General features: G+C 41.4%; 1 protein-coding gene and 2 long non-coding RNA genes across 3 annotated transcripts; all 3 read right to left on the bottom strand.

The window, feature by feature from the left end:
• Positions 1–1136: 1136 nt before the first annotated feature.
• On the bottom strand, positions 1137–3147 carry LOC119132059. Its single transcript, XR_005099782.1, has 2 exons — positions 2855–3147; positions 1137–2413 (listed from the first exon to the last, which is right to left on the bottom strand). It is a non-coding gene; the product is annotated as an uncharacterized LOC119132059 (long non-coding RNA).
• A 3228-nt stretch (positions 3148–6375) lies between these two features.
• Positions 6376–19231, bottom strand: si:ch211-136a13.1 (HHIP-like protein 1). Its single transcript, XM_037266917.1, has 14 exons — positions 17949–19231; positions 13861–14125; positions 13328–13607; positions 13091–13216; positions 12843–12986; positions 11931–12043; positions 11714–11854; positions 11296–11370; positions 10885–11011; positions 10653–10798; positions 10328–10409; positions 9915–9997; positions 9148–9387; positions 6376–7740 (listed from the first exon to the last, which is right to left on the bottom strand). The coding sequence occupies exons 1-14, from the start codon at positions 18258–18260 to the stop codon at positions 7010–7012; spliced, it is 2865 nt and encodes a 954-aa protein (XP_037122812.1). The 5' UTR covers positions 18261–19231; the 3' UTR covers positions 6376–7009.
• A 2576-nt stretch (positions 19232–21807) lies between these two features.
• On the bottom strand, positions 21808–24643 carry LOC119132058. Its single transcript, XR_005099781.1, has 3 exons — positions 22935–24643; positions 22632–22787; positions 21808–22056 (listed from the first exon to the last, which is right to left on the bottom strand). It is a non-coding gene; the product is annotated as an uncharacterized LOC119132058 (long non-coding RNA).
• Between the last annotated feature and the right edge of the window lie 812 nt (positions 24644–25455).

Raw genomic sequence — 25455 nt, 5'->3', positions numbered from 1 at the left:
TAAGAGTGATTGATAAAATATTACAAATGCCTCTCAGCAGGCTGCAACAGGCTACGACAGGGGTGTCAAACTCATTTTTTTCGCGGGCCGCATTGTAGTCATAGTTTCTTTCGGAGGGCCATTATGACTGTCAACCCAAATCAATATATGAGCTCCTCATATTATACAATATAAGCTGCAAAACAAACTGACAAATAACTCGTTTTCAAATCAGACGAGTAAAAACTGGTCAAATATTTTAAAAAAAGATATTTTTAAAAGTGAAGACAATTTGCAATTCTAGTAATGACACACGGATTTGATGCACAATTTGTCTTTGCGGGCCACATGAAATGATGTGGCGGGCCGTATCTGGCCCCCGGGCCTTGTGTTTGACACCTGTGGGCTACGACAACGATCAATATAGAATTAATGGAACCTTTCTGGCAGCATTCATTGTGTTGTGGACATGCATTAAGTGAACATTGATGTCAAAGCACTCTCTTTCACCTTCGACTTACCCTTTGACCAACATCCTGAGGCAATGTTGTCGTTCACGTGTCTAGAGAGACACACACACACGAACAAACACTCACATGCGCACTCGTGTGTACTCACCACACATTGCAGCCGGAAACTCTTTTCTTTCTTCTGTTTATCCGAGCATGCTGTCAGTGTTTTCCCATCCTTGCGCCTGTTAGTTTCTTTCTCCTTCCTATTCTCCTCCTCCCAGTGCCCCCGCTCACCACTGCTGTTCAGGTCCAGCTCTCTTGCTGGTGGGCAGAATCCAGGCAACACATGCAGCCATGGGTGTCATTTGAGGGAGGGGGGGGTCAGACAGCTGGTTTCAAAGCTTGGCTGGCACACACACGTTTACAACGTCACTCAAGCGTGTATAGCAGAGCTCCTCGATAGTCCTGCAAACATTCTTGAAGAACAAGCCAGTCTTTCTTGGGTTCAAGATGAGAGACTGTTTGCTGTCTTGATTTCTTGATGGGATGTTTTGAAGAATCAGATATTCAGGTTAGAATTTGATGACATAAAAAACATCAAAACTGAAATTGTCCATCAGGAGTGATTATTCAGCCATGGAGAAAAAAAAAAAAAAACATTCAAAATTCTTCTGAAGAAAAACAAACTGTTGTCCATTTTTTTCCAGAGCAACTCGGAAAGGTTATATTCAGTTCAAGAGGAAATACAAAATGATGGATCTGACTGCAGTTAGTAACACTAAGTGAATTTCAAAGCTGATTATAAAATATGCAATTGTCTTTAGAAGCCAAGGATTAGCTCACATAGAATAAATAAACCCTATGTCATTTCAACTGTCTCACAAATGTTTATTTCTTCCCCCTTGACAGTCACAGCTTCATGTCTTCTGCCCGTCGTCATTCCCCTCTCCTCACGCTTGGCTGAGCACCTCCACGAGGCCACGTCCCGGCTAGCGTGACGTGCTCCTGTCTCAATTTGCTGCAAGATGTCAGCATAACCTGACACACTCACCAACTTGTCTAGTGTAAAAATCCCTCATGATGAAAGCAGTGTTCTTCTCTCTGTAGACGAGGAAGCAAGTTGTGTCCAGAGTGGCCTGTCAGCATGAATATTTAACAGCAAACTCTTGCTGTGTTGTCACAGGTAAAGTTTCCATGCTGTCCCCGGCGTGGTGCACAGACTGACATGTTTTCTCATCTGCAGCATTTCTATTTTAGCCAGTTTTTTTTTTTTTTTGCTCAGTGGCTTGATTTCTTCCCCCTTATGTCACAGTTTTAGTCAAATGAAAAACTTCAACGTACGATCATCCAGTCTTTGCCTCCTGCAAAACAGTCTTAAGTACCTTTTAACCCATCCAGTCCTGTTCCCAGTGTCCATCAGGCATCAAATCTCCAGTGAAACTTCCCTCATGCTATCCCCGCCACTTCCTCAAGTCTTGTCCACCTTTCACCTTCTTCACACTCCAGCTCGGTGATTCACACGACCCACTGTCTCAAAGTCACTGGCTCTTTCTTGCGTATTCTTTCATCATCCCTCTCCAACGACTGTTAAGGTCTGCTCTATTTCTTTCCCCGTGTCGCTCTCATTTCTCCTCTATCTCTCTCGAGCCCCCCTCATGCATACAAAACACACAGTCTTTGAGCCGCTGTGAGTCATACTGCTCTCTCCTCCCTTTTTCTTCCAGGAGCTAATAACTGCCCAATTTTAGAGTCTCCTCCCGAGAACTTGCCCTCAATGCTCAGTATGTTTTTTCATCCCATGAGTGACAACAATGCATTTGTATCCTGCCAAACCATACAAATTGAGTTTTGGAGGTATGTCTTTCTCTCTTTCTTCTCAATGTTGTTTTGAAGCCTGTAAGGCACATTACAAGTGGTCTCCTCTGTAATCCACCTTGAGTGTGTGTTCAGTAATACAAGCAATCCATCAGGGCCACTTCACTCTTGGGGAAAACAGAGAAGAAGATAGAGCAGTGATCAGCGCTCTGTGAACAGTACAGCAGGGAGACTCTAAGTATATAAGACTTGAAGGATGTAGAGATGAATAAAAGAAAATAGAGCGATGCCCTCAGGATCTGTGGAAGTGACTCTATGAGGAGATATGGAGGGGAGGGAGAATTCAAGGGTGCAGGAGGCATGATCGTGTGGGTGGAATGTTGAGGAGATTGTAAAATGGATATGAAGAGGAGAGAGGAGGAGCTTTCCTGGCAAAGGAAAGAGAGTGATGGATAGATGGGAGAAGGAGAGATGAAGACATATGCACAGAGTTATGGATGGATATCTGGCTGCTTTTATGAGATCCAAGCAAATCCAGAAAATACCTCCTCAGGCCTTTACTAGTATTCAGCTAGTTTTATATTGGATCAATTTGTTGAATATTTTACCTGAATGGGAGTCCTGCTGCTCTCTTTCGTTATTGCTTCTCTCCATCCTTCTGCCCGCTCTTGCAGCCCCAGTCTGTGCTATCTCTGAAACGCAGCATCGCTCTCCCTGCCTCCGCTGCCCACCCTCTTCTCGACATCTCCCCCTCCCTCGCTCTCAACCCCAGACATCCCATATTTGCCCCCCTCTGCCTTTATTTTTTCTCGCCTCAATCCATCCGTCCTCCATCACCTTTTTTTTCCTTCCTCTGTTCCCCTTTCATCACAAGTTCACAACAGAGCCTCAACCGGTCTATATACACTTTGCCCGCCTTTTTGGCTTGATTATTCCACCCGCCCCTCCCTGTGAAGCAAGGAAGCTTCCAGAACAGCGGCGACAAGCTCAGAAAGTGGAAAGCTTTGTGAACATGGGAACACCATTCACAATCCTGCCACATGAATTCAACACTCCCAATACATTGTAGATTATGCATGACCATGCTGAGTAAACACAAGCTGACAGGCGCTTGCTTCATCTGGCAGTCAAAAACACAAACATTGCAGAAAAATGGGAGTGTTTGTATGCATACCTGAGCAACATGTATCCCTCCAACACTGTGACGGGCGGCATCGATAATATACTGTAAGAGGCTTTCCTGCAGTGCGAGACCGCAGCTGTAAATCATTGAAAGAATAAACCAGGACACATAGACCCCATGTCGTATGCTATTATGGGACGCACACAGAGACAGAGTCAAACACATACGACAGTGAAGAGGAAATATTCTCATTTAAAATGAAATGTTGGACAAAGATTGACTGGATCATTGAACCGATATATGAAATATCGGCTACATTTATGATCTTTGACCATAGAGTGTGTGTGTCTTTGTGTGTGCGTGCATATGCTTGAGTGCTTTTGTATATCTGTGTTTGCATTGTGTATTCTCGTGTGTTGGTTAGAGCGGAACCACTAGCCTCAAGCATCATTCAAGACTACCATCTGTGCAGCCACCCAACCAGTGAGTGAGTGAGTGAGTGAGTGAGTGAGTGAGTGAGTGAATGGTGGGGGTAAGGGAGCGACAGAGAGAGACAGACGGACAGACAGACAGACAGACAGACAGACAGACAGACAGACAGACAGAGAGAGAGAGAGAGAGAGAGAGAGAGAGAGAGAGAGAGAGAGAGAGAGAGAGAGAGACTAGAAGCAACATGTGCAACTGGGCTTAGACGCAAGGACACTCCGCACCGGAAGCCCTCAGGCCTATGTACTTTCCTCCCGGGTCTTCACTCCATACCTTAACAGCTGCACCTCGGGACATCAGTCGGAAAAAACGATCAAGTTTACACACGATGGCTGATGCCCTCTTGCAATTCACCTGCATCGTGGAGTCCTTCCTCTTCCTTTGTGTGCGTGTCATCTGCTTCTCTCCATATAGTGGATATAAAAGTCTAAATGTCCACAGAACACATTCCTGTTCAAATGTCAGATTTTATGTGATGAGACCAAAATGAACTATGTCAAAAAAAAATCCTCTATTAACATCACCTATAAACTGCATAACCCATTGGAATAATAAAGCCATTGAACTGAGAAGAAAAAAAGCGATAAAGTGCATGTTCACACCTTTACTTAAATGTTATTGTATTCTGAATCAATCATGTAAAAGACACAGTTTATTAGACTACTCAACTTCTGATCAGAAAGGGCCATTGGTACGCTTCTTACTCTTTCTTCTCCATCCTCCATCTAACTGTTACCTAGTAAATAAATAAAAACACCGACGGGCTGGAATAATTCAGTGCAACGATTGCATGCTCAAAGCCTGGGAAATTAATTCTAAAATCAAACACATGCATCTCTGTGAATGTCCATTCATAGAACAAACCTCCAAGTAGGAATCTGGGTCAAGACGCACTTATGCACAGTTCACAGATGACTGAACAGTGTTGTAGCTCTCCCAAGCGTTGCTGTCTGGGACTGCAAGATGTTGGCTCATGGGGAATATATGCTTCATGTAGTGGTTCCAAGTGGGATGTATTTTGCTGTACTGTGGAAACTATGCAGGGCATGCTTATGTGAAGCTTTTGACTCAGCAGAAGTTTATAAGCAGCTCTTGTATTGAGTCATCTCATTATACCCTATGGTGCAAGTGGTCATGATTTTATTACAGGTTTGGGTGAATCTAAATGTTACATTCCAGATAGTAAAGAAGAATCCACAGTGATGATTTTGACCTGAAGAATCCACAGTGATGATTTTGACCATGATCATGTCAGGAATTTTAGCAGAAATGTAAGGGTTAATTTATTAACTGCATTTGAGCAAGCACACGTTATTATTTATCACTCTCTCTCTTGATTACTTTATGTGCCTTAGTTCTGTCAGGATCTGTCTTTGTTCATTTGGTGTTCATATTTTTTGTCATGTTTTGCCAAGTGTCCCTTTGTTATTGTCTATCCCAGATGATTAGGTCGACCTGTACTTATCACCAGGGTCCCTTGTGTCTTCCAGATGGGTCCCTCAACCTTTTGTTTCTTGTCAAGGTTTTCCTCATTGGCTCGTCATTTTGTTCCCTGTTTCCCTCTCGTGAATGCCATTCGTTCTGATTCTACTGCTTTAAATTGTATTTTTTATACCAATTTAAACCAATTTAGAATAAACAAACATAGGACAGAAAGAGATACATTTTGCTGTAGTCTTTATTAACATCATAACCACTCTTTGTTCAGAGTGGAAATTACATTCAAAATACAGAATGTCCAGCATTTTCATTTTCCTTGAACTTTGTGTAGTACATTCAATATAACATCTGAAAATCTGCAAAAGATAGACCTGCTGAAAATATACCGTAAAACAAACAAATAAACAAAATAAAAAAAGATATCATCTCAGATAACAATTGACTGTAAACCAATGGTGGACTTTTTCCAATCTGCAAAGAGGTCGGATAAAAGATCAAACTCTCTATATATATCTAGCTGGTGGTTAAAAATGAATGCATTGCATTTGACTGATTCCTACAATTATTGGTAACATATTTGTTATCAGTATGGTATGAAATGCCCTTGGAGCCCTTTCCAGCCAGTGGTGAGCAGTCAGGGTAAATAAGTCCGTCTCTGTTCGCCCCAGAAGCCCTGACCTCTATCCATCCATCCATCCATTTTTTATACCGCTTGTCCCCACAGGGGTTGTGGGCGTGCTGGAGCCTATCCCAGCAGTCATCAGGCAGTAGGCGGGGGACACCCTGAACCGGTTGCCAGTCGATCGCAGGGCACACAGAGGCGAACAACCATCCGCACTCGCACTCACACTTAGGGGCAATTTGGAGTGCTTAATTGGCCTACCAAGCATGTTTTTGGGATGTGGGAGGAAACCGGAGTGCCCGGAGAAAACCCACGCGGGCACGGGGAGAACATGCAAACTCCACACAGTCTGCGGTGGAATCAAACTGGCACCCTCCTAACTGTGAGGCGGACGTGCTAACCAGTGTGCCACCGAGCCCTGACCTACATTCATATAAATTAATTCTAATATTTTTTCACATATTGCAAATAATTCCCAAATAACTTATTCCCAATAAACTATTCCCTTTATTTAATAGTGCTTCTCTGGGCTCCACTGCTTTTAATATATGTACTATTTGGAAGTAGGAGTTTCTCTCCAATAAGATTTGAGCATCTATCAGCTCATAAAAAATATTAGCAAAGAGGCTGTTTTGTTAACCAATCAGATTTCAAACTTGTTCTCACCGGGCCAACTAGCTGGCTCTTGAAGACGTCAGCATTTTCCCATTCTGATTGGTTGACGAGTAAAATGTGTCTGAAGTGATACATGCACAGTAATAATCAGAATTTCTGGTGAGTATGATGGATTTTCTTTAAATGTTTTGTCATGATATTCGAGGAATAAACATTGTGAATTCCTTAAGAAAACGTACATAGCATTGCATAGTATTAATAATTTCTGTAATTGCCATCTGATAGTGGTGGTATTAGGAGGTGCATCAGTCCGGAAAATCCCCATTGAAGACCCAGGTACCACATGCATGGCCCGTTCAACACAAATATGCAACTACCAATAAAGAATAAAGTGTATTAGTTGTGACAACCTATGTAATATCCACGGCAGTTTTTGACTCGACAGTACTTTTCTCCGGCCAGGTCTCTGTACTGAGGCTAACCACAGATCACCCCCACATCCTCTGCGTGGGAACAGTTGTGCTTCCCAACTCTGGACCGCTTGCACTCGAGCAGCGACTTCTCCCCGCCCTCACACTCCACGTCATCCAAGTAGATCCTGACGCTGCGATCCGCCTGGCCTAGCGCTGCCCTTTTCATTACAGCGAGCGCCGTGCTGAAGCCCAGCTGTCGACACACTACCGTACCCGCCTTAGTGGTGAAAAGGTCGTCGCACACTGTGCCCCACTCTCCACGGATAAAGATCTCAATTCGGCCTCGGTCCGACAGACCATCTGGGCTTACCAAACGAACCGAGCCAACACGCATCCTTCCACCCGCTCTTACTCTTTTGTAATCGTAACCCCTGCTTCCTCCCCTGGGCCTCTTATTCACTTGGTTACCTTCATACCCTTCTGTGTTGTCTGTCTTCTCTACTAACCCAAGCTTCCCTTCTTCTGTTTTTGTCTGAGTGGTATATATTGGCGGTCTCTGAGGCTTATAGGTTGTGGGCTTCGGGGTCCAATATGATGGCCGCGGCGTTGTCCACCTCCTTGGATAACGTCCAGTGGTCAAAGCCGTGTAGGTTTGCTTTGTGGACAGAGGAGGAGGAGGCCGTAGCAAGGTTAATGTTCGGTGGGGTAGAGGGGGTCTCATATATCTTCTTGTCGAAGTGGCCTTTGTGGTTTGAGTCCGTGAGGAGGCTGCGGTGTAGAGAGCCGAGCGATAACCTGAGGGAGAGACAGAATCACCCTCTTTACTTTAATACCTCACTGAAGCCATTCAAAGTAGTATAGCTGAAGGGAACAGATAAAGACAGACACACAAGGATCATTGTCCAAACCGAGGCTGATGCAGAAACATTTATTCCAAATAAATAATGCCAAAGTAACGGATTTAAATTAAAGTAGTGCAAATGTTAACATAAAAAAGGCACAAGGTATACAACTTGCTTAAGACTCGTGTACCAGCCAAAGAAAGTTAAGTGGCATTTCCACTACAACCGAATTCAATCATAGCAAAACCTTTATCAACATGCACGACATCCACTACAATACCTGATGTTTGTAATGAGAACATACAGTAAGCGGAAAACTGCTGAAATTTAATAAATAATTTTAATTTTAATAAAACATTTAAAAATAATTGCTTAAAACTGAATATTTCTGACTACTTAACGTTAAAACATTTTAATAATGGAAATACATGTATGTCTGCTGTTTAGCAGAATTACCTATGCGATTGTCTTGAGTTGTGTGCAAAAAAAAAAAGTGTCAATTAAATACTGTATTTTTTAAGACCCTGTAAGGAGAAGTCAGATATTTGCTACTGTTGGAGTAAAGGAATTTGATTGCCACTTGAGTAGGGTGTGGTTTGGGGGGCAGACAGTAGACCTGCCCATCGTGCCTCAGAAATTAAAGACCAGCTTCATTTTCCATGATTTTGAAGCCTCATTTTATGTTTGATTTTTTTTAAAGGCTCGTTAATAACACTTTTCTGAGGGGTTGATTTGCACTTTACTAACTTTAAAATCCATCATTCTACATTAAGACATATCAGTTCAACTGAGAGAAATTTAAATCATTAAATTATAGTATATACTGCACAGTTAAACATAAAACTCAAGTTCATTGTACAGAACAAATATTTAACATTCTGTGCAATGTGAACTAAGCGTCTGGTATAATTAATCAGATTTTACTCATGATTATTTTAAATCTACCCTGAAACACATTAAATTACAAGCAAAAGTAGTAAGCAAAAATAAGGTAGGAAAGGGCCCAATAAATATATAATTGAAAGAAAAGCATAGCTTTAAAAAATATCAATCTATTTATAGTAATTCATAATTTACTTTTGAAAAACATCCATGGAATAGGCGTCTGAGATTTGTCTTTCAGTTATTTATGAGCAAGACATAGCAGCTGGGTTGCAATTGCAAACAACTGACATTTTACAGTTTAAGAAGTAACCCATGATAAATAACTAGTAATTGCGTATTAAAATGAAAAATAAATTTAGAGTGGTGCCGAAGAAAAGGCCCGGTGTGACACTCATGTGCACGGCTCGACTGGTGGATTGAATGTTGGTCCTAACAGTGGACTTGTTTTGATAGAAGGGTGTACCAGTAAGCCTACCGGTGGGTGTAGCTTTGACCAAGGTGGTGCGAGCCTTTGTTGATGGTGTTGTTCTTATTGTTGGTGGAGGTGTCCTTTTGTGTTTTCTCGTAGGTGCAGGTGTTGGTGGTTGGGGCAAGGGTTGTCTTGTTCTTGGTGGCAGTATTGTAATTCTTCTTGTTGTTGTTCTGGTTGGTGGTATTTTTCTTGCGGTTGTCGTGGGCACCGGTGTGGTCGTCGGCTTCTTATCGATCACAAATTCTGACAAAGATTTTAAAAATTATAGATTAAAATTAAATTAAAAGTATCGACTGGCCAGTAAATCATACTTTTATATATGCATTAACTGATAAATACACAATTTAGCTTATCTGTAGACAAAAGGTTCCAAATCCAGGAATCATACCAGATCAACAAGAGGACATATAATAAAAAAAAAATTCAAATCCAGAAAAGAAATGCAAGACGAAGCAGTGCAACAAATCCAGCATAAGGTTTACCTATTTAATGAACTACAGAGTAACATGGAAGAAGGCAGACAATTTTAATATCCATCAACTAATCAATGGATTGATTGCAGTGTACCTAGATTTGCCTTCTTCTGCAACTAACACCAAATTAATTGGTTACTAAATAGTGGCACGGTTCCAATTTAACCAGAAACAAATAGGCTGCCGGGACCCTTTTGGAATGTACCTCAATAAAAGCAAAACGGAGTTTGGTGAAAAAAGCAAGGAAGGTGTTTGTGGAGACAAGGATACAGAAAGAGTGTTGTAGGTTTAGCTTACCTTCTTTGGGATAGAAGTGAAGTAATTTCCCCTTTATCTTTACTGGGGAGGGCTTGATGGCACATCGACCTGGTGGAGCTCGCCTATGAGAAAGATCATCATCATATAAACTATTTAGAATTTTTGAGCTTTCGCTCTATTTTTTATCATATTAATTTAGTCGGTGTGGTTAAACCTATCACTAAAATTAACAGAGGCTTTATGGTTTTATTTATATTTTGCTTTATTTATTTTTTGTTCCTTTTTAAGCACATATTTCAGATAAAAAAAACTTGTATTTTAATACCATGAACATCATATGCACTGAACGTGCACGCACAGACTCACAGCTGATCTCTTGATGAAACAAACAACGGCAACAATTACACTCCATAAGCCTGAAAGTAGAATGGAAGATGTGTGACAGTACTCACCTGGAGGGATCCACTATTTTATAAATAATCCCTGCTCTGGCTGTTGCACTTGGAGCACCCGTGGCAAGAAAGTACAATTCACCTTAATGGATTGAAAAGAGGGAGACAAAATGAGATAAAACATTCCAAGATGAAAAATAAACTCAACCCTAAAATGTATTTACTGTTTGTGTCAATGAAGTTGAATAAGTGATTTACCGAACCACTAAAATTTACTATGACACAAAATATTACGTATTTATTTATGAACTGAAGCATGAATTCATATGCTGATATACAGTATAGAAAATGATAAGACAGATGTAAAATACATCTGAGTCCTTACCCGCCTCATCCTCTGCAAAAGAAATGATGTATTTATAGTAGCTGTTGATGAGTTTGGGGAACATGCAGGTCTGGTCTCTTCCCATACAGATCTCGTTGTACTGCCATTCACCTGTTGCCTCATTCTCCTTCAAGGACATCAGACGCCTGCGGAGCAATACATTTAACTCATACATTAGCATATACACATTCAAATGGCTGCACAGATGTTTCTACACGACAGAAGTGCGCACCCGCTCATGAAGTCCCCGAAGATGTAGAGTCCATTCAGGTTGGGCATCTGGCAACCTCTGTAGATGTATCCCCCTGTCACTGATTTGCCCAACTTGTGGGGGTAGGCAAAGATGGGCAAGATGTCATCTATGTAACATAGAGCACATCTGTCATTAGACAACAGTGTACAATGTATTCAATTATACACAAAAAGCAAAAGCGTTAGATAGAAGCGGCATGGTACAGTCTGGATTGGTTGCCATTCAATTGCATTGCAAGCTGGTTGAATTGAACAATTCTGAGTGCAACTGGACATGTTTTACAGCACCATATATTTGGTAACAATGGAAAACCTCTCAGTGGTTTGCGTCAGTTTTCTGTGCAGCACTATTCAAGTAAACAACATAAAAAGTGAAATAAAGCCGCCTCACCCAGCGAAGAGTTACGACAGAGTTTGCGATCGTAGCAGCTGAAGCCTTCTTTTGCTCTCCATCCATAATTGCCTCCTTAAAAGACATGGTAGTCAGTGGAACCATTTCTATAAAATGACAGCTCAAAAGTGACGTTAAATAATGAAACAAATCGGTCAGATTTACAACATAATCATAGGAGCACGTTTTCACACAGATGACTGTTACCTATTTGTCTCGCAAGATCCATCATAAATGCAGACTGTTACATTTTTAGAGAGCCCTCAGAATTTCTCCAAGGTTTATACATAGGGGTGTATCACGCTCATAAAAATGACCGAGGGAACTCTTTCATTGAATATGTTGGTCTGCTAAATTTCTTAAGAACTGTATACATCCATATTTTTTGGAAAGAGATGTGACTTGGATTTCAATGTACCTTTAAGTATGAGGTCTATTTCCTCAAATTTGTTCTGCCCTACATCACCACAAAACATTCTGCCTCGACCGACGCCGGTCTTCGGATCTCCACGGTCAATCGAGCAACGCCACATGTTGCGCACGCCGTACGCATAAATCTCTGCAAGGAGATGTTTACATCAATTAAATCATCGGAAGTTTTTGTAAAATTAGTATAAGACTGTTGAGCATGTTACCTGGGAAGCTACCCTTCTCTCCGACAAATGGGTTGTCTGAAGGGATGCTGTACGGGGCACCATCATCATTATTGTTGATGTCAATCCGTAGCACCTTTCCAAGAAGTGTTGACCTAGAAAAGTAGAGTGAGAAAATACAGAATGTGTCGTCGTGATGATTTTGTTTTCCTTACGCTAACTCTACCTTGAGCCACCCTAGCAACAATCAACCCAGGCAAACGGACACATCTCTTCAATTGAATTATCAAATCGATTTCAGTGGATTGTAGCTACCGCTTCCAGTAGCCTTTTCTCTCTCCCCAAACTCCCCTCCTCACAACCTTCCAAATACCAAAGTGTGGCAGCCCGCAATCTTAGTGTCAATATTGGACTTGGCCAAGTGTATCCTCCCTCATTCCCAACAGAGTTAAACTGCGTGTCAACACAACCACTCAGAGACAGCGAAACTGTAGCTGTCTGAAGAGGTTTTCAGGTCACAATCACCAAACCACTAAAAAGATGCTTTCATGCGAGGGTTTCATGAGACAGATTAGTAATAAAGGAAAATTATACTGCACAAAGATGAAATACGTCTATTTATTTCAAACTCGTATAATTTCAAAAGTAATTCATGACACATACTTATTTTTCTTGCTATTTATGATAAAACTGTTATGCGACATCAATCTTTGAATACAAACAAATAAGTCATAGCCACAATGCCCGCTTTTGCTTGGAGAAACTTAATGGCAGTGAATGATGACATTTAATAGCATTGGTTTTTAAATTGCATACTGTAACTTAAAGAAATAAAAATAGCGAGTCGAATAAAGCATAAATATTTACCACTTGTACCTCCAATAAATATTTCACAAACGCAAATAAATATGTCTCGCAAGTACTTATTGTTACACACGATTTGATATTACTCACTTATTCTGTGAGTTGCCAAATTTTCCAAAAGGGTCCCCGGCCCGACCACCATCACCAATGAAGATGTACAAATATCCGTCATGGCCAAATAAAAGCTGCCCCCCATTATGATTGGATGCGGGTTCTCTCAGCTCCAGGAGGGTTCTACAGTGAGGGGCAAAAACAAGAGCATGAGTTTGATTCAGAATGGTGCATGTGCAGTCAGCACTCAGAGTATCAATATCGCCCAAAATGATCCTCCTTCTCACCTCTCTGAGTTGTGGTCAAGTTGGTTGTCATCATGTACCGACAGTGTGAACTCGCTGATGCGTATCCTCTCCTCCTTCTTGACAGACACTGAGTAGTAAACATAAGCTTTTCTCACAGTGGTGAACCTGCAAGTAAGCAGATACGCAATCAGGAAGTCTTCTATGGTGTGAGGAAGTTATAATTTTTTTCAACCGTCAGAACTTGAATGGTGTGCAAAAGAACGTCAGCGTACCAACCTTGGATGCAAGGCGATGCACAGGAATCCCCTCTCGTCTCCAGCCCAAGGTGATGTCAGGACAGCCCGAGTGAGGTTGAGGAATGGCCGATCTATCCTGGAGCCGTTGGGCAGGTAGACCCACACGTAGCCCAGTTGCTCAGCCACAAAGAAACGATGTGTTCCGTCATCTGCGTGGATCATAGCCACCGGGTTCCGGAGCCCGTTTGCAACTTCCTGCAGGCATATCTCTAGACAGCCCTCGGGGTCCTCTCGAACCAAACCCAGGTTAGCATTCAGTTCTGCATAACAAAAGTGGTGTCAAGCTGTCAACAAAGTGTGCGTATCACAAAGATAGTTGGAGATATGCATATCCAAGAAAGTTTTTTAACATCATGAAACAATTGTACTCATTTCGTTAGGAGGCCTTTTAATTCAGTGCGCTTTGCTTGTGATTACACTACGGGAATGTGACAAGATACTTGTTCTGGCATGTCTCATTCAGTTTCCACATTTCGTGTGAGTCAAAACATCCTTGTGTTTGTGTAGCCCTACCTGCATTTGTCAAGACATTAGGGTAGCAGTACTGATTGTCTTTCAGCTCCAGAAATTCACGGAAGAGTCTGTGATTTTCTTCGAGAGTGGCGGACAGATTTGCATACTGCCCAGGGTACCCCTTGTCGTCCAGGAGAAGACTCAGTGTGTATCTACACTGGTTCCAGTAGTCATTGCAGTAGTTGCCACACAGTCCCGGCAAAATGCGCATGGGTGTGTTAGCATCTTCTGCGTCGTACAGGTGGGCAGCATATGGTGAACACTCCTGCACAGGGTGAACAATTTATTATTGCAGTCAGACTTTGACGGCATTTGTCATCGATTTAACTCAATGAATCAACTTATGGACCAAAACAAATAATTCCACGAGAAGTTCACCGACGGCAAACAGACTTTTCGGCTATTTTTCCGCTAACTCAATGATGTCATCAGTTTGCATCAGAAAACTTGGCTTCATGCTACAAAAACAATGACTGAATGAATGACTTTATTATGCTATTTATATTAAAATTGGCAAACAGATCACTGCAAACAGCTGTGGCAGAGAAATACCTCAATGTTGATTTTGGATGTTTTCTTTCCACTCGACTGAACGAGGACACAAAAAAAACTCCAACTCTCAAACTTGAACGATACATTAAGCACGTTTGTGTCTTTATGCGGTCAAAGATGATTTCCTTAATTCACTGAAGAATAAAATAAAAAAGCTTTTTTTTACAAGCTGGACACCTTTGTTAGCATGAAAAAATAAGCATGGCAATCGTTTGTAACATACATAAATAGAGGACGTGTGTGTTTATTGCCCTGCAGCTGCCTCATCAAAGTCCAGCCAGGCTTTGGTTATACAGTTGTGCGTGCGTGTGTGTGTGTATGCGTGTGTGTGTAGCATGATATAAATGGATCCAAGACAAGGTTCAGCCGGTTATTAAGTCAAAACCACTCTCTCTACCACACCCAGAAGGGTGAAATAAAGGCACACAAAATCCAAACCATGGTGTGGTTGAGGCTGTGAAGTGAACTTGCCTTTCTGACAAGAAAAGACTATATTTGACGGTTGTTAATCTTGATTGCTGACGCTTGTGGTTAAGTGTATCATATTTATTAGTTCATGGAAAAACTAGACTGTATCATCGTCAGAGTGTATTTACCTCCCCAGTTTATTTTTTTCTTCAAGGCAAATGACATCATTGTACTGATGGAATGGGTTGATGTTTGTTTCAAGGATTTTTTTTGGCAGCACATGACATAACGGTATTGTTTGGAACATCTCTGTTTTTAGATTTAGATGTTTTAAGAGTACTGAAGGAATGGGGTCGAAATACAAAAAGTCCTGCCTAGCTACAAAAACAGATATGCTCGAACTTCATTGAATAAAGTACAAAAGCAGAAAAGTATATTCACATATTAAATCAATAAAAGAAATATTTTAAGCATATAATTATACCTACACACCAAATCAATAAAGAAGACATAACTAGACATTTTTAATAGGTGGTAATGACAAAGGTTTTTATAACTTTATGATCTGATATATATTTCTGAGCACTGTGAAATAACAAATGTTTTTTGATATATTGCCTAAATAGCTTAATGACCCTTAAGGAACTGTGTAATGCATGCCTGATGTTTTTTCTCTAAATCATGGACACGGCCAGAGTCGTCTTGACCGTTCAGTACTTGATTATATCTTGTGTTTTGACTAAACGTCATATGTCGCCTAAATGCGAGACGCCAGCTTTTCGATTACTACTGAACGCTCTGCACAGAGGGAAATATTTTGCCTAACAAAGAAGAGATACGGTTGGAAGCATGATTAAACTAAGAATGTAATGATGTAAGCAAAGACATGGAGTATCAAAAGAACAAACTTTGCATAGTCAGGGAACATTAATAAATTGATGATGTCACAGCCAAAAGCTCACATAATTCCGTACAAAATGACAAAATTGAAAGAATGACGAATGGATGAGGTGCGACAGTGTAAGAATGGAGCAGAATGTTTACAGGAAGGTCACTTGGAGATAAAACCAGCAGGTGCCAGAGGGAGACAGCCAAGGACTCGGCCAAAGATGATCGCCAAGGCCGAAAAGACGGGATGGAAGACAACAGCCCCCACACACACCGAATCGCCCATAATCAGCACCCACTCCCATTGAATCAAACTCTACTGCGAACTCGCCCCACCCCAACGACTCATCACCCATCAAACTCGCCCCACACCGGCCTGTGCAACTGAATATAAGCTGACCAAAGAACCTTGAACGTTGCCTTTTCTGAATGGAGACTTTCTGCTCTTGAAAGGCCCAGCGCTGTATTGTACTTTCCTGAAAACAGAGCTTTCTTAACAAGAATTATGATTGAACTCAACCAACCTGTGTAAATCTAATTTCTGCTTCAGTGTCTTTGCATTTTCCTAAATCTGAAGAAATTAAACGAGCACGCAGTGAGTAAATTGGATAACAGGTGATTGGCAATGGCTTTTGTCGTGAGGCGCAGATAGCGCTCCCTAAATTGTGGACCAAATCCAACAGTACCTATGTTCTCACATGAGCCAAAAAAAAAACATTTTATCAATAATCTGCCCTCTGTTGCTATATAAGTGATACGTGACTGAGTAACTCGACTGCAACTCAGCTTGATGCAGTGGTGATGCAGTAAATGAACACTTTGGTGGGGAATCTAATTTCACAGCAGACTATGGTGGACAATTACAGTACACCATTTTTATTGTGACATGCTCCGACCAAACAAATAACAGCTAATAACTATTTTCCATGATCACAAACAATGGGGTTTAAGCATTTACGAGATACGATAATCATCATAATAAAACAGTTTGTGTTTTCATGATACATGCAGTAACTCTGAATGCACCAATCCTTTTAATTTCAGGGTTGGTCGTTTTAAACACACAAACACAAGCACACATTCATTCCACCACAAAAGAAAGTTTCTATTTCGGTTGTATCAACATGAGTTTATCTCCTGTGCAGTGTATTTGTTATCTAATTCAAAATATTTTCTTTGATTTCTTCTTCATCTCTTGCAGAGGAAATTAAAATATCCTGTCCCCTGGGCAGAAGAGGATGTGGATGTTTGTTTGGTCCGTTAGGTTTGTGGGGGGGGGATCTCTCTCACACTCTCACTGATATCAGTGCCAGGAGACTCCCAGTTTTGCTCTCAGTGCAGTGCCTTCATCAAAAGAAATGTATTCAGGAAGTGGTCAAACTTTAGTTTCCATTGATAACTGAGACAAATGTGGAAAAGAAGCATGCTGTTAATTTGAGCTGCCTTCTTTCTGTGCTGATTTGAGAGCACCCCTGTAGACTGTAATTACTGTTGTGTTAGAAACCTATACTTTGGAAGTCAAGAAATGTCATTGTCTTGACATCGTGCATTTTTTATGTTCCGTTAAGTCCGATCAGAGTTTTATGAGTCAATCTTTAGCTGCGCTAGGCACCTTTTAATTCACGCTTCAGTTCTAAGTTGCACAACCAGGATTCAATTATGCAATCGGCAGGCGGGACTAGCCTTAAGGCTCGCTGCATGTGCCAGGAAGCGAATCGTGGGAGTTTTGAGTGCCAGCGAGGACCGCTGAGCGTAGAAAAGAGACCTAAATGTAGCGAAGCGGAAATGGACAGCTGTTTATTAGGTTTGCAAGTCCTCTGCGAAAAAAGTGCAGCAGACTGGTGCAGTGTGAGTCAGTGTTTTCAAAATAGCTTTAAGTGCTACTCATTCAGACCACGTCTGCTGCCTCAGAAGTTCGAGTAGCGTGCATCTTAATGTGGTCATTCAATCCTCTAATGAGAATGAACACTCTTGAAAGGTATTATATTAAAACATTATATAAGACACCAAAAGTGTATTATGTGGTTTCTTTCATATAACAATGAAAAGTTACACTCAACTTTATTTAGCTCCTTTGAAAGCTGAAGCGCGGTTAGTTTTGCTTTGATGCATTGCAAGTGATGTGTGTTATGTGTGCGTGCATGTGTATCAATTTTTTTAGCAGTGTGATCGTAGAGCCTATCAGTCAAATCGCTATCATCTATTCACTAGTCAATAATCACAATATAACGGATTCTTACCTGGCAGAGGATGCTGCGTATGTACCTTCCGCAGGTGACATAACCAGAATGATCAAAGTGCTCCATGATCGTGTAAAACCGGATTGACAACTGATGATCCTGTTCGTCATCACAGCATCCGAATTTGGCGTACTCTTTGCAGAAGAGCAGTGGCTTCTGGGGCTCGAACGGTGGTTTGTAATCTAAACACTGAGGATGACAGCCCCCCCACCCCGCTTGGGTGAGCAGCAGCAGGATGGGAAGAAGGAGATGCGGTGGAAAGTCCCATCCTGGGATCTGGTGTTGGTTCATGGTGCATTTTGGCATGGTCATTTTCTTTTAAATACAATTCAGTAGGGTTTGACTTAACTTGCTAGTAAAGTGCAGCTTGTGAATGCTGTGTATGTGATGTGAAGTTAGATGTAAATAAAAACAAAATAGTGTTGGGAATAGGCGTCATGGGAGAATATGCATATTCAACACCATTATTAAATTTAGATGAAATAACGTCTGATTGTCAAGCGGTGATGATGTTCCAGGAGTTTAGTGCGTGTGCATCAAACACACTGAGCGCTCATCACACCTGTTTGCAAAATTGTCCGACAGCTCACTTGGGGTAATTTTGAACAGTCCACCCGCATATCACACCTGCATGACAAGCTTTTCTAAGAGTAACAAAAGAAAAACAAAGAAAAAAGAAAGTTCCAGTGATCCAGGTCCAGTGCTTTCTTTGAGAAAACTGCAGCGCATCTGCTCAGGTGATATGTTGATGTTTCCGCTGCAGTCCTCAATGTCTCCCCAGAAAGTGTCAATCCTTGATCCTCAACCTTGAAAAAAGTTCAGAATCCTCATGCCTGTCACATGACAAATTGCCCAAAACATTTGCCGGATGCTGAGCAATCCTTACGAAAGCAGCCACATGGTAAAGATGCAACCCAGGCTCCCCAGAGGTGCAAACCACTAAAAATTAAAAAAGGAAATGAACGCCTAACGTTGCTTTCTGTCTGTCCTGTTTTGTTTTCTCAGGACATGTGCTCGCTAGCTACGGTGATCGGACAGCCTAAATCTAGACAGCAGGGGAGAGAGAGCTCCTTTCATTTCATTCCGACATGCAGCGAGCCACGCTGCAGCTCACTCGAGGTCCCTCCCTCTTTGCGTCTTTCCTCCACCTCCTGTCCGCGTCTCGCTTCTATGCCTTTACTCGCCTCCAAACACACAAGCATTCCATGTGGTCTGCGTTGCCCTGAAGTTGCAACTTTCCAACTCCCCCTCCCCATCTCTACCCATTTCTACCCTCCTCAGCATTCCCAGACCACCTCTCTTGTCTCTGTCGTTCCCAGACAGACGCATTCACATAAATGCTTGCGTGCCTGCGTACGTGCGTGCGTGCGTCATGCGTGTGTGCGTCGTGCATGCGTGTGTGTGCGTCGGGCTGATGAATCAGGACGTGTCTTTGGAGGAGAGGCCTATGGAGTCTTTTCTGCATTAGTTTTGTGTTTTTATTGGGGAAGACTACCATAACAGTTTTGCTTTTAAAAGTCGGCTCTTTTCTAACTGCTGCATGGGGTGGGACATTTGTTAGAATTGCCAATATTGTAGTTGCGTCTACGGTCTACCGCGTTTAACGATATGCATTTGTGTTCAACATTAACTAAAAAAATCCTGATTCTGTGCTGCACATAATCAGGATTTTTTAGTTTTGCAAGACAAAACAGCGTATGAATGCAACTATTGTCTGTAGCCTACCTTGTGTGTTGCACTTTCTAGATCAGATCTAAGAGAATTTATTGGTGTGTGGATATGGCGGGGCCATCTGGGTCTCATTAAGTCACCCCTGAGCGTGGGACCCCCATCGTCACCCACCTTTATCTGACAGGATGACAGCCAGACACCTTATCAGTTTGCAGTCGAAAACCTACTTAATCCACATCTTGGCGGTGACTGCATTCAACCATTCTTCCATGAAGTAAAACCCCATACACCCACAGTTCTAATGAGCTCATCCTTAGTCAGACTGAGCTGCTGAGTAAGTGTTTTGGAAAAAAGTAATACGCAAAATACAGCTTAAAAGCAATTGTCGTTGGTTTACCACTGTGATGAATCCACATGAACGTTGCATAGTCATTAGATTACTAAACTCAGGAGGTTGTGCAATAAACAGTCTTGCCAACTTGAACATCTACAAAACGGCTTGTTAACATCTAATAGAGTGGTCATGGTCATTAATAGACTATTGAATGAATGTAAGTGGATGACTATAATAAATGTTTTTAGAGTGTGATCAGCCACTAACAGTGGAATGGGTAACTGAACTTCATTTCATGCAGCTATTCTCATTCTCATATTGGTTACCATTAGATTGCAATCGTGGCCGATAACGCACGATTGGTCCCAATCCTGCATAAAACAAAAACGGGTGTGTTGCATCACAAAGTACTTTCTGCTCTATAATTATCCCCCCCAAAACTAATTTGAATGAGTCTCTGGGGCGACCCCTTGTTAGGACAAGCTGAAAGTCACAACAATAAGATTGCACATTCATTTCAGTCTCAAGGCTTCAAAATCGTCCTTCATTTTGTGTTTCATATCTGCACCTGCCAGGCATTACAACCTTGAAGGCAAATTGTTGCGTCTTCAAGATAGCGCAAATAGTTTGTGACAGCTACAGCCTGCTCAAGGTCATCAGCTGCTGTTTGGAGTACATTTCTTGATGTTTGTAACCAATGGGGTCCTGCTACCTCTTAGATAGTATTTTACATTGAGGGGAGAAATTATAATTACTATCTTGAATAACTATCTTGTTATTCAGATACACATGTTATTGTACTTTTTTCATGTTCAACTTTATTGTCCAAAAATATAATCTGGCTAAAATGCAGTTGAAATTTCTTTCAATTCAGTTGTCAGAAATATTTTGACTTTGTTGGCCTGATAGCTAAAATATTTTGTCTACAGCCATGTGGGAATGCCGGAATAAAAAAAAAAAAAAGAAAAACTAATAATTGTATAATTCCAGATAACAGCAGTCTCGAACCTTAAATTTTCTCTTCCATTTTGGTCATTTCCCTTTCTGTTGATCACTTTGACCTCTAAAGAGTGAATGAGGGAATAAAACAAAATTCCATTTTGCTTAAGGGATGTCGTGTACTTCACAAATTAGTCTTGTTTTTCCTTCTTTGTTATCTATTCTAGATTTATGTTTTACTCACCTGTGGGGACACAAAAACATGCACATAATTCAAAGCAAGACAAAACACCATCTCGTCTTACCTAGTTATTTTAATTAAGTTATTTTACAAGTGATTCACAAAGTGCGTTGTCAGTAGAAAGAAATCTCAAGGTTAACCCCCCCCCCTCCGGAAAAGATTGATAATCATGCATATTAAATGAAATGCAATAAATGCATTATATAGATTGGTAAAAAAAAAATACATTGGCACAAATTACGTAATATACATTAACATTTAGGGTGGCTCGGTGGCGCACTGGTTAGCACGTCCGCCTCACAGTTAGGAGGGTGCCAGTTCGATTCCACCTCCGACCCTCCCTGTGTGGAGTTTGCATGTCCTCCCCGTGCCCGCGTGGGTTTTCTCCGGGCACTCCGGTTTCCTCCCACATCCCAAAAACATGCTTGGTAGGCCAATTGAGCACTCCAAATTGCTCCTAGGTGTGAGTGCGAGTGCGGATGGTTGTTCGTCTCTGTGTGCCCTGCGATTGGCTGGCAACCGGTTCAGGGTGTCCCCCGCCTACTGCCCGATGACTGCCGGGATAGGCTCAAGCACGCCCGCGACCCCCGTGGGGACAAGCGGTATAGAAAATGAATGGATGGACATTAACATTTGCTGTATATTTGAAATAATTTAATAGTTTGTGCGGCTCAATTGTGCAATGATGCTGCTGTCAGGGTTTTTTTTTTTTTTTCGTAAACGCGATTCAGCCATTTGAAGAAAAAAAAAGCTCTTTGTTTCTTGTTGTACTGCCAGATGACAATGTGTTCCTTGTTCCATCTCATTTAAAGGGGCAAAAACTATGTCTATGGTCCCAAATAGTTCTGAGGAGTTGTTGACACCATGCTCAGACCAACTTCATGCATGGAGTCATTCTTTGTCAAGACATTTTTGCTGGATATCTGTTAAATGGGGGGAAAAAGATAATGATGCTCAGTTAGTCCCGTCAGGAAAGTATTCATTGTTGAGTTTTGCTAGCTGAAAATGCAAAATGTTTGTACATAGTTTTTGTTGCAATGCGGACAATGACGTTTGTTAAAAGGTAAAATAAAAAGTAAGTGATACATTATTTGATGCACGTTTAATGTTCTGAAAATCAAACTGACAAAATTCCTTATAAGTGTTCAAGCGTAAGAGAAGCAGCGATTAACTCCCACTGCTCCCCTGTCAGCTTGAGTCATTCAACTTGTTATGCTGCCATCTTGAGTTGCCATCCACTCTGGATCTTCACTTTTCTAGTGACATTCTGCATATGACCTTTGGCATTGGGATGTCTTTGTATTCACGGAGAAATGATATGCCATGCATCACTTTGTCATAAATCTAGTTTGTCACACCGTCGAAAGACAATTGTGTTACAAACAGAGAGGCCACCATAAATGAAATCACTAAAGATTTCCTCATCTTCATCAATACAGTAATACCAACACTGAAGAGAAACTAGAACAAGTCACTGACCATGGAATGGTTCACTCACCACACTTTTGTTCAGTTCCCACTCAGATGATTGTAAATGTGAAAGGTTGTCTGTCACTCTGTGCCCAACGATTTACTGGCAGTGGCAATCAATCCATGGTTTCAACAGCCCCATGTCCAAATCAACCCCGGTAGGCTGCCGCTTTCCGCACCACCCCTAAAGAGAATAAGCGATATAGAAAATGGAAGAATGAATGAATAAAATAGAACATGCAGGAATGAAAATGCATATACAGTTAGTGTTCACTCGTCATGTATCTACAGTGGCAAATCCTGTGAGCCTTTACTGAGAAAATCAACTCACGTTTCTTTGTGCGTAGGTCGGCCTGGTGCTGTCTTTCGTCAAAAGATAGTTAATAGTTTTGGAATTTTGAGGTGGGTGTAATGTCCCCAAAATTCCGTTTTAGCCATTGACGTGCGTGTGCTCTTCTTTGTGGAATCCACAGGGCTGGAAGTTCTACACAACACTTGACTTGACACTGACTGACAGGCAGGTCATGGACAATGGCCTGACCTTTGAATAATCACAAAGCTACAAAGTCACTGTCCAAGGCCCGTTGTGCATTTATAAAGTAAAGGAAAGCCGAACTATTAATAGGCTCTAGAGTAGGGCCAGTGCCTGCGGAGCTGCCTGGTTGCTCAGAGGGCTGCAACAAATATTGTGTAACAATACAAACAACCCCTTTTGATCAACTCTGAGAAATACAGAGGGAAAACAACGTTAAAACTCTTTTCTTGTGGCATCATCTAGCAAATTCCTGCTCTCCAACATGTCATATCGTATTCCATCATCTTATTCACGTGTTTCTCCTTCTGACCTGCCTTCTTATGCCTCAACAGACAGTCTGTCAGTCATGCACGTGTGTTGAACTCATCATCCCTCTCTTTTTCTTAATTGCCCCTTTTCCAGGATGACTGCAACCTCATCTCAGCCCATTTCCTTTTACTGCCATCTCATTTTTTTCTTTGAAGCAAGCTTGGTTCAATTCAGTCTGCAAACTCATCCAAGACTAACATCAATGAGACAAGTTCAAATTCTCTCTAATGGGCTCCACGGGGAGTCTTCCCTCGAGCACACTACGGAAGGGAGAGATGGAGAATAAAACAACATCAGAAACTGAAGATCCGAGAATAAGAGCCATGCAACAGATTATTACGCTGTAGAGAGCTGACAGGATGCTGGCAGAGTTTATACAGAGTTTCAACTCAACTGAGTTGGATGTCTTAAGCACATAGCCACGTTGTGCATCATCAATTTACATTAAATTATAGCAGAATGATGCAGGAAATTGCTTATGATTTTAATCTCGGCAAGTATTCTGGCATGAGTAAGAGTTTATTTAACCACTGAGATTTTTTTCCTCTTTTAAATTTTCTTTCTACAGTATTTGTCCTTTGTCATTAAATGACAAATCGGTTCATTTACAATCACTTACCGACATCTAGCGGTCATAACTACTGTGGCCACTAGAGGTCCTCATACACAGAGTCAAAAAGACTATAACGTGACAATTGATTCTGTTTGGGGAGACAAACTGAGAGAGATGTGAGGTATATGTTTAAGTTGGATTATCTTTTGTTGCTGTAAGTTTCGATGATCGCCCTCATTTTAGGACCTCCGACCTACAACTGGCATAAAATTCGGCCTTGGTATGTGTGACGACTGTATTTTTTAAATTATTCATTTGTGAAAAACAGATTGAATTATGCAATATAGAAGTACACTTCTATTAGGGATGCAACATTTTATAGCCAAACCTGCAGCTCACGGGCGATGCTTTTTCAATTTTTTGGGTATTATGTGTATTACATTTGAGTTGATCCAAGGGTTTGCTTTAAATTTTAGTCAAGAGAGAACCATGTGTGACATTTGCTGCAGCCCAAAGTGAGTTTCATTTCATATCCAGTTTTCTAAAAATATATCTACAGGAAAAAAATGGTTTATTTCCAGAATGTTTGTCACTGTGGAAAAAAAGTAAGGCTATTATTTCTCATTCTAGAAAAAAAAAATCTCAATTATATTCAGGATGTACAAGACTCCCCATCCTGAGAAATCCTTGCTCCAGCTTGTCAGAAGGCACAGGCACAAACGACAGCCACCACCACTATGTTGCCGATGGTTGCCAGGACAGCAACCCACAGCCAAATTGTGTCACTGGATACTTTGCCATCATCTTCCGTCTCTGAGGGTCGGGAGTAGCCAGCATTGAGGTTGGAGGTCGACGTCTGCAAAGACGTGTTGCCATTATAGGGAGAATCCATGAAGGCACCGCTCACAGCCGGGAAATGCTGTCAGGACAAGAAGAGGGGAAATTAAAATTTTCATTTACAGGTTCTGAGCTCATAAACACAATACAGTGATAAGAACAACATGATTGAACAATAAAAAGCTCTTTTCAGGGGCTTCCAACCTCACAGCTGCATCGGGTTCAGGAAAGCGCTGCTGTACAGTAAACAGCAATCTACATCTCTGTGGGTTTAATTCGCAGAGGATTAACAGTCTGCCACATGTTAGAAAGTTTTGCTTTCCTCACGCACAAACTAGCAGAGAAAGCCACTGAGAGAACTAGTGAGGCAGGAAATGAATCCCAGTTTCTTCAGCTGTTGAGTAACATTTATTTATTATTTATTAGATTTTTTTTAACACAGCCTCTGCAAAAAGACAACACGACAAATCCAATCTGTTGGCAATACATAACGCACGGCACATTTAGTCACAGTCTGTTCAGTGACCATTAATAACTCAAGCTTTGACTTTTTAACTTGGGGGTGTTTCAGCAAGTTAAAGCCCAAAATTCAACAGTAGCCCTATGACTATTATGAAA

This window comes from Syngnathus acus, chromosome 13 (assembly GCF_901709675.1).
Source record: "Syngnathus acus chromosome 13, fSynAcu1.2, whole genome shotgun sequence".
Classification (NCBI taxonomy): domain Eukaryota; kingdom Metazoa; phylum Chordata; class Actinopteri; order Syngnathiformes; family Syngnathidae; genus Syngnathus; species Syngnathus acus.
The sequence above is the reverse complement of the archived record's forward strand: the minus strand, read 5'-3'. Positions and strand labels throughout refer to the sequence as shown.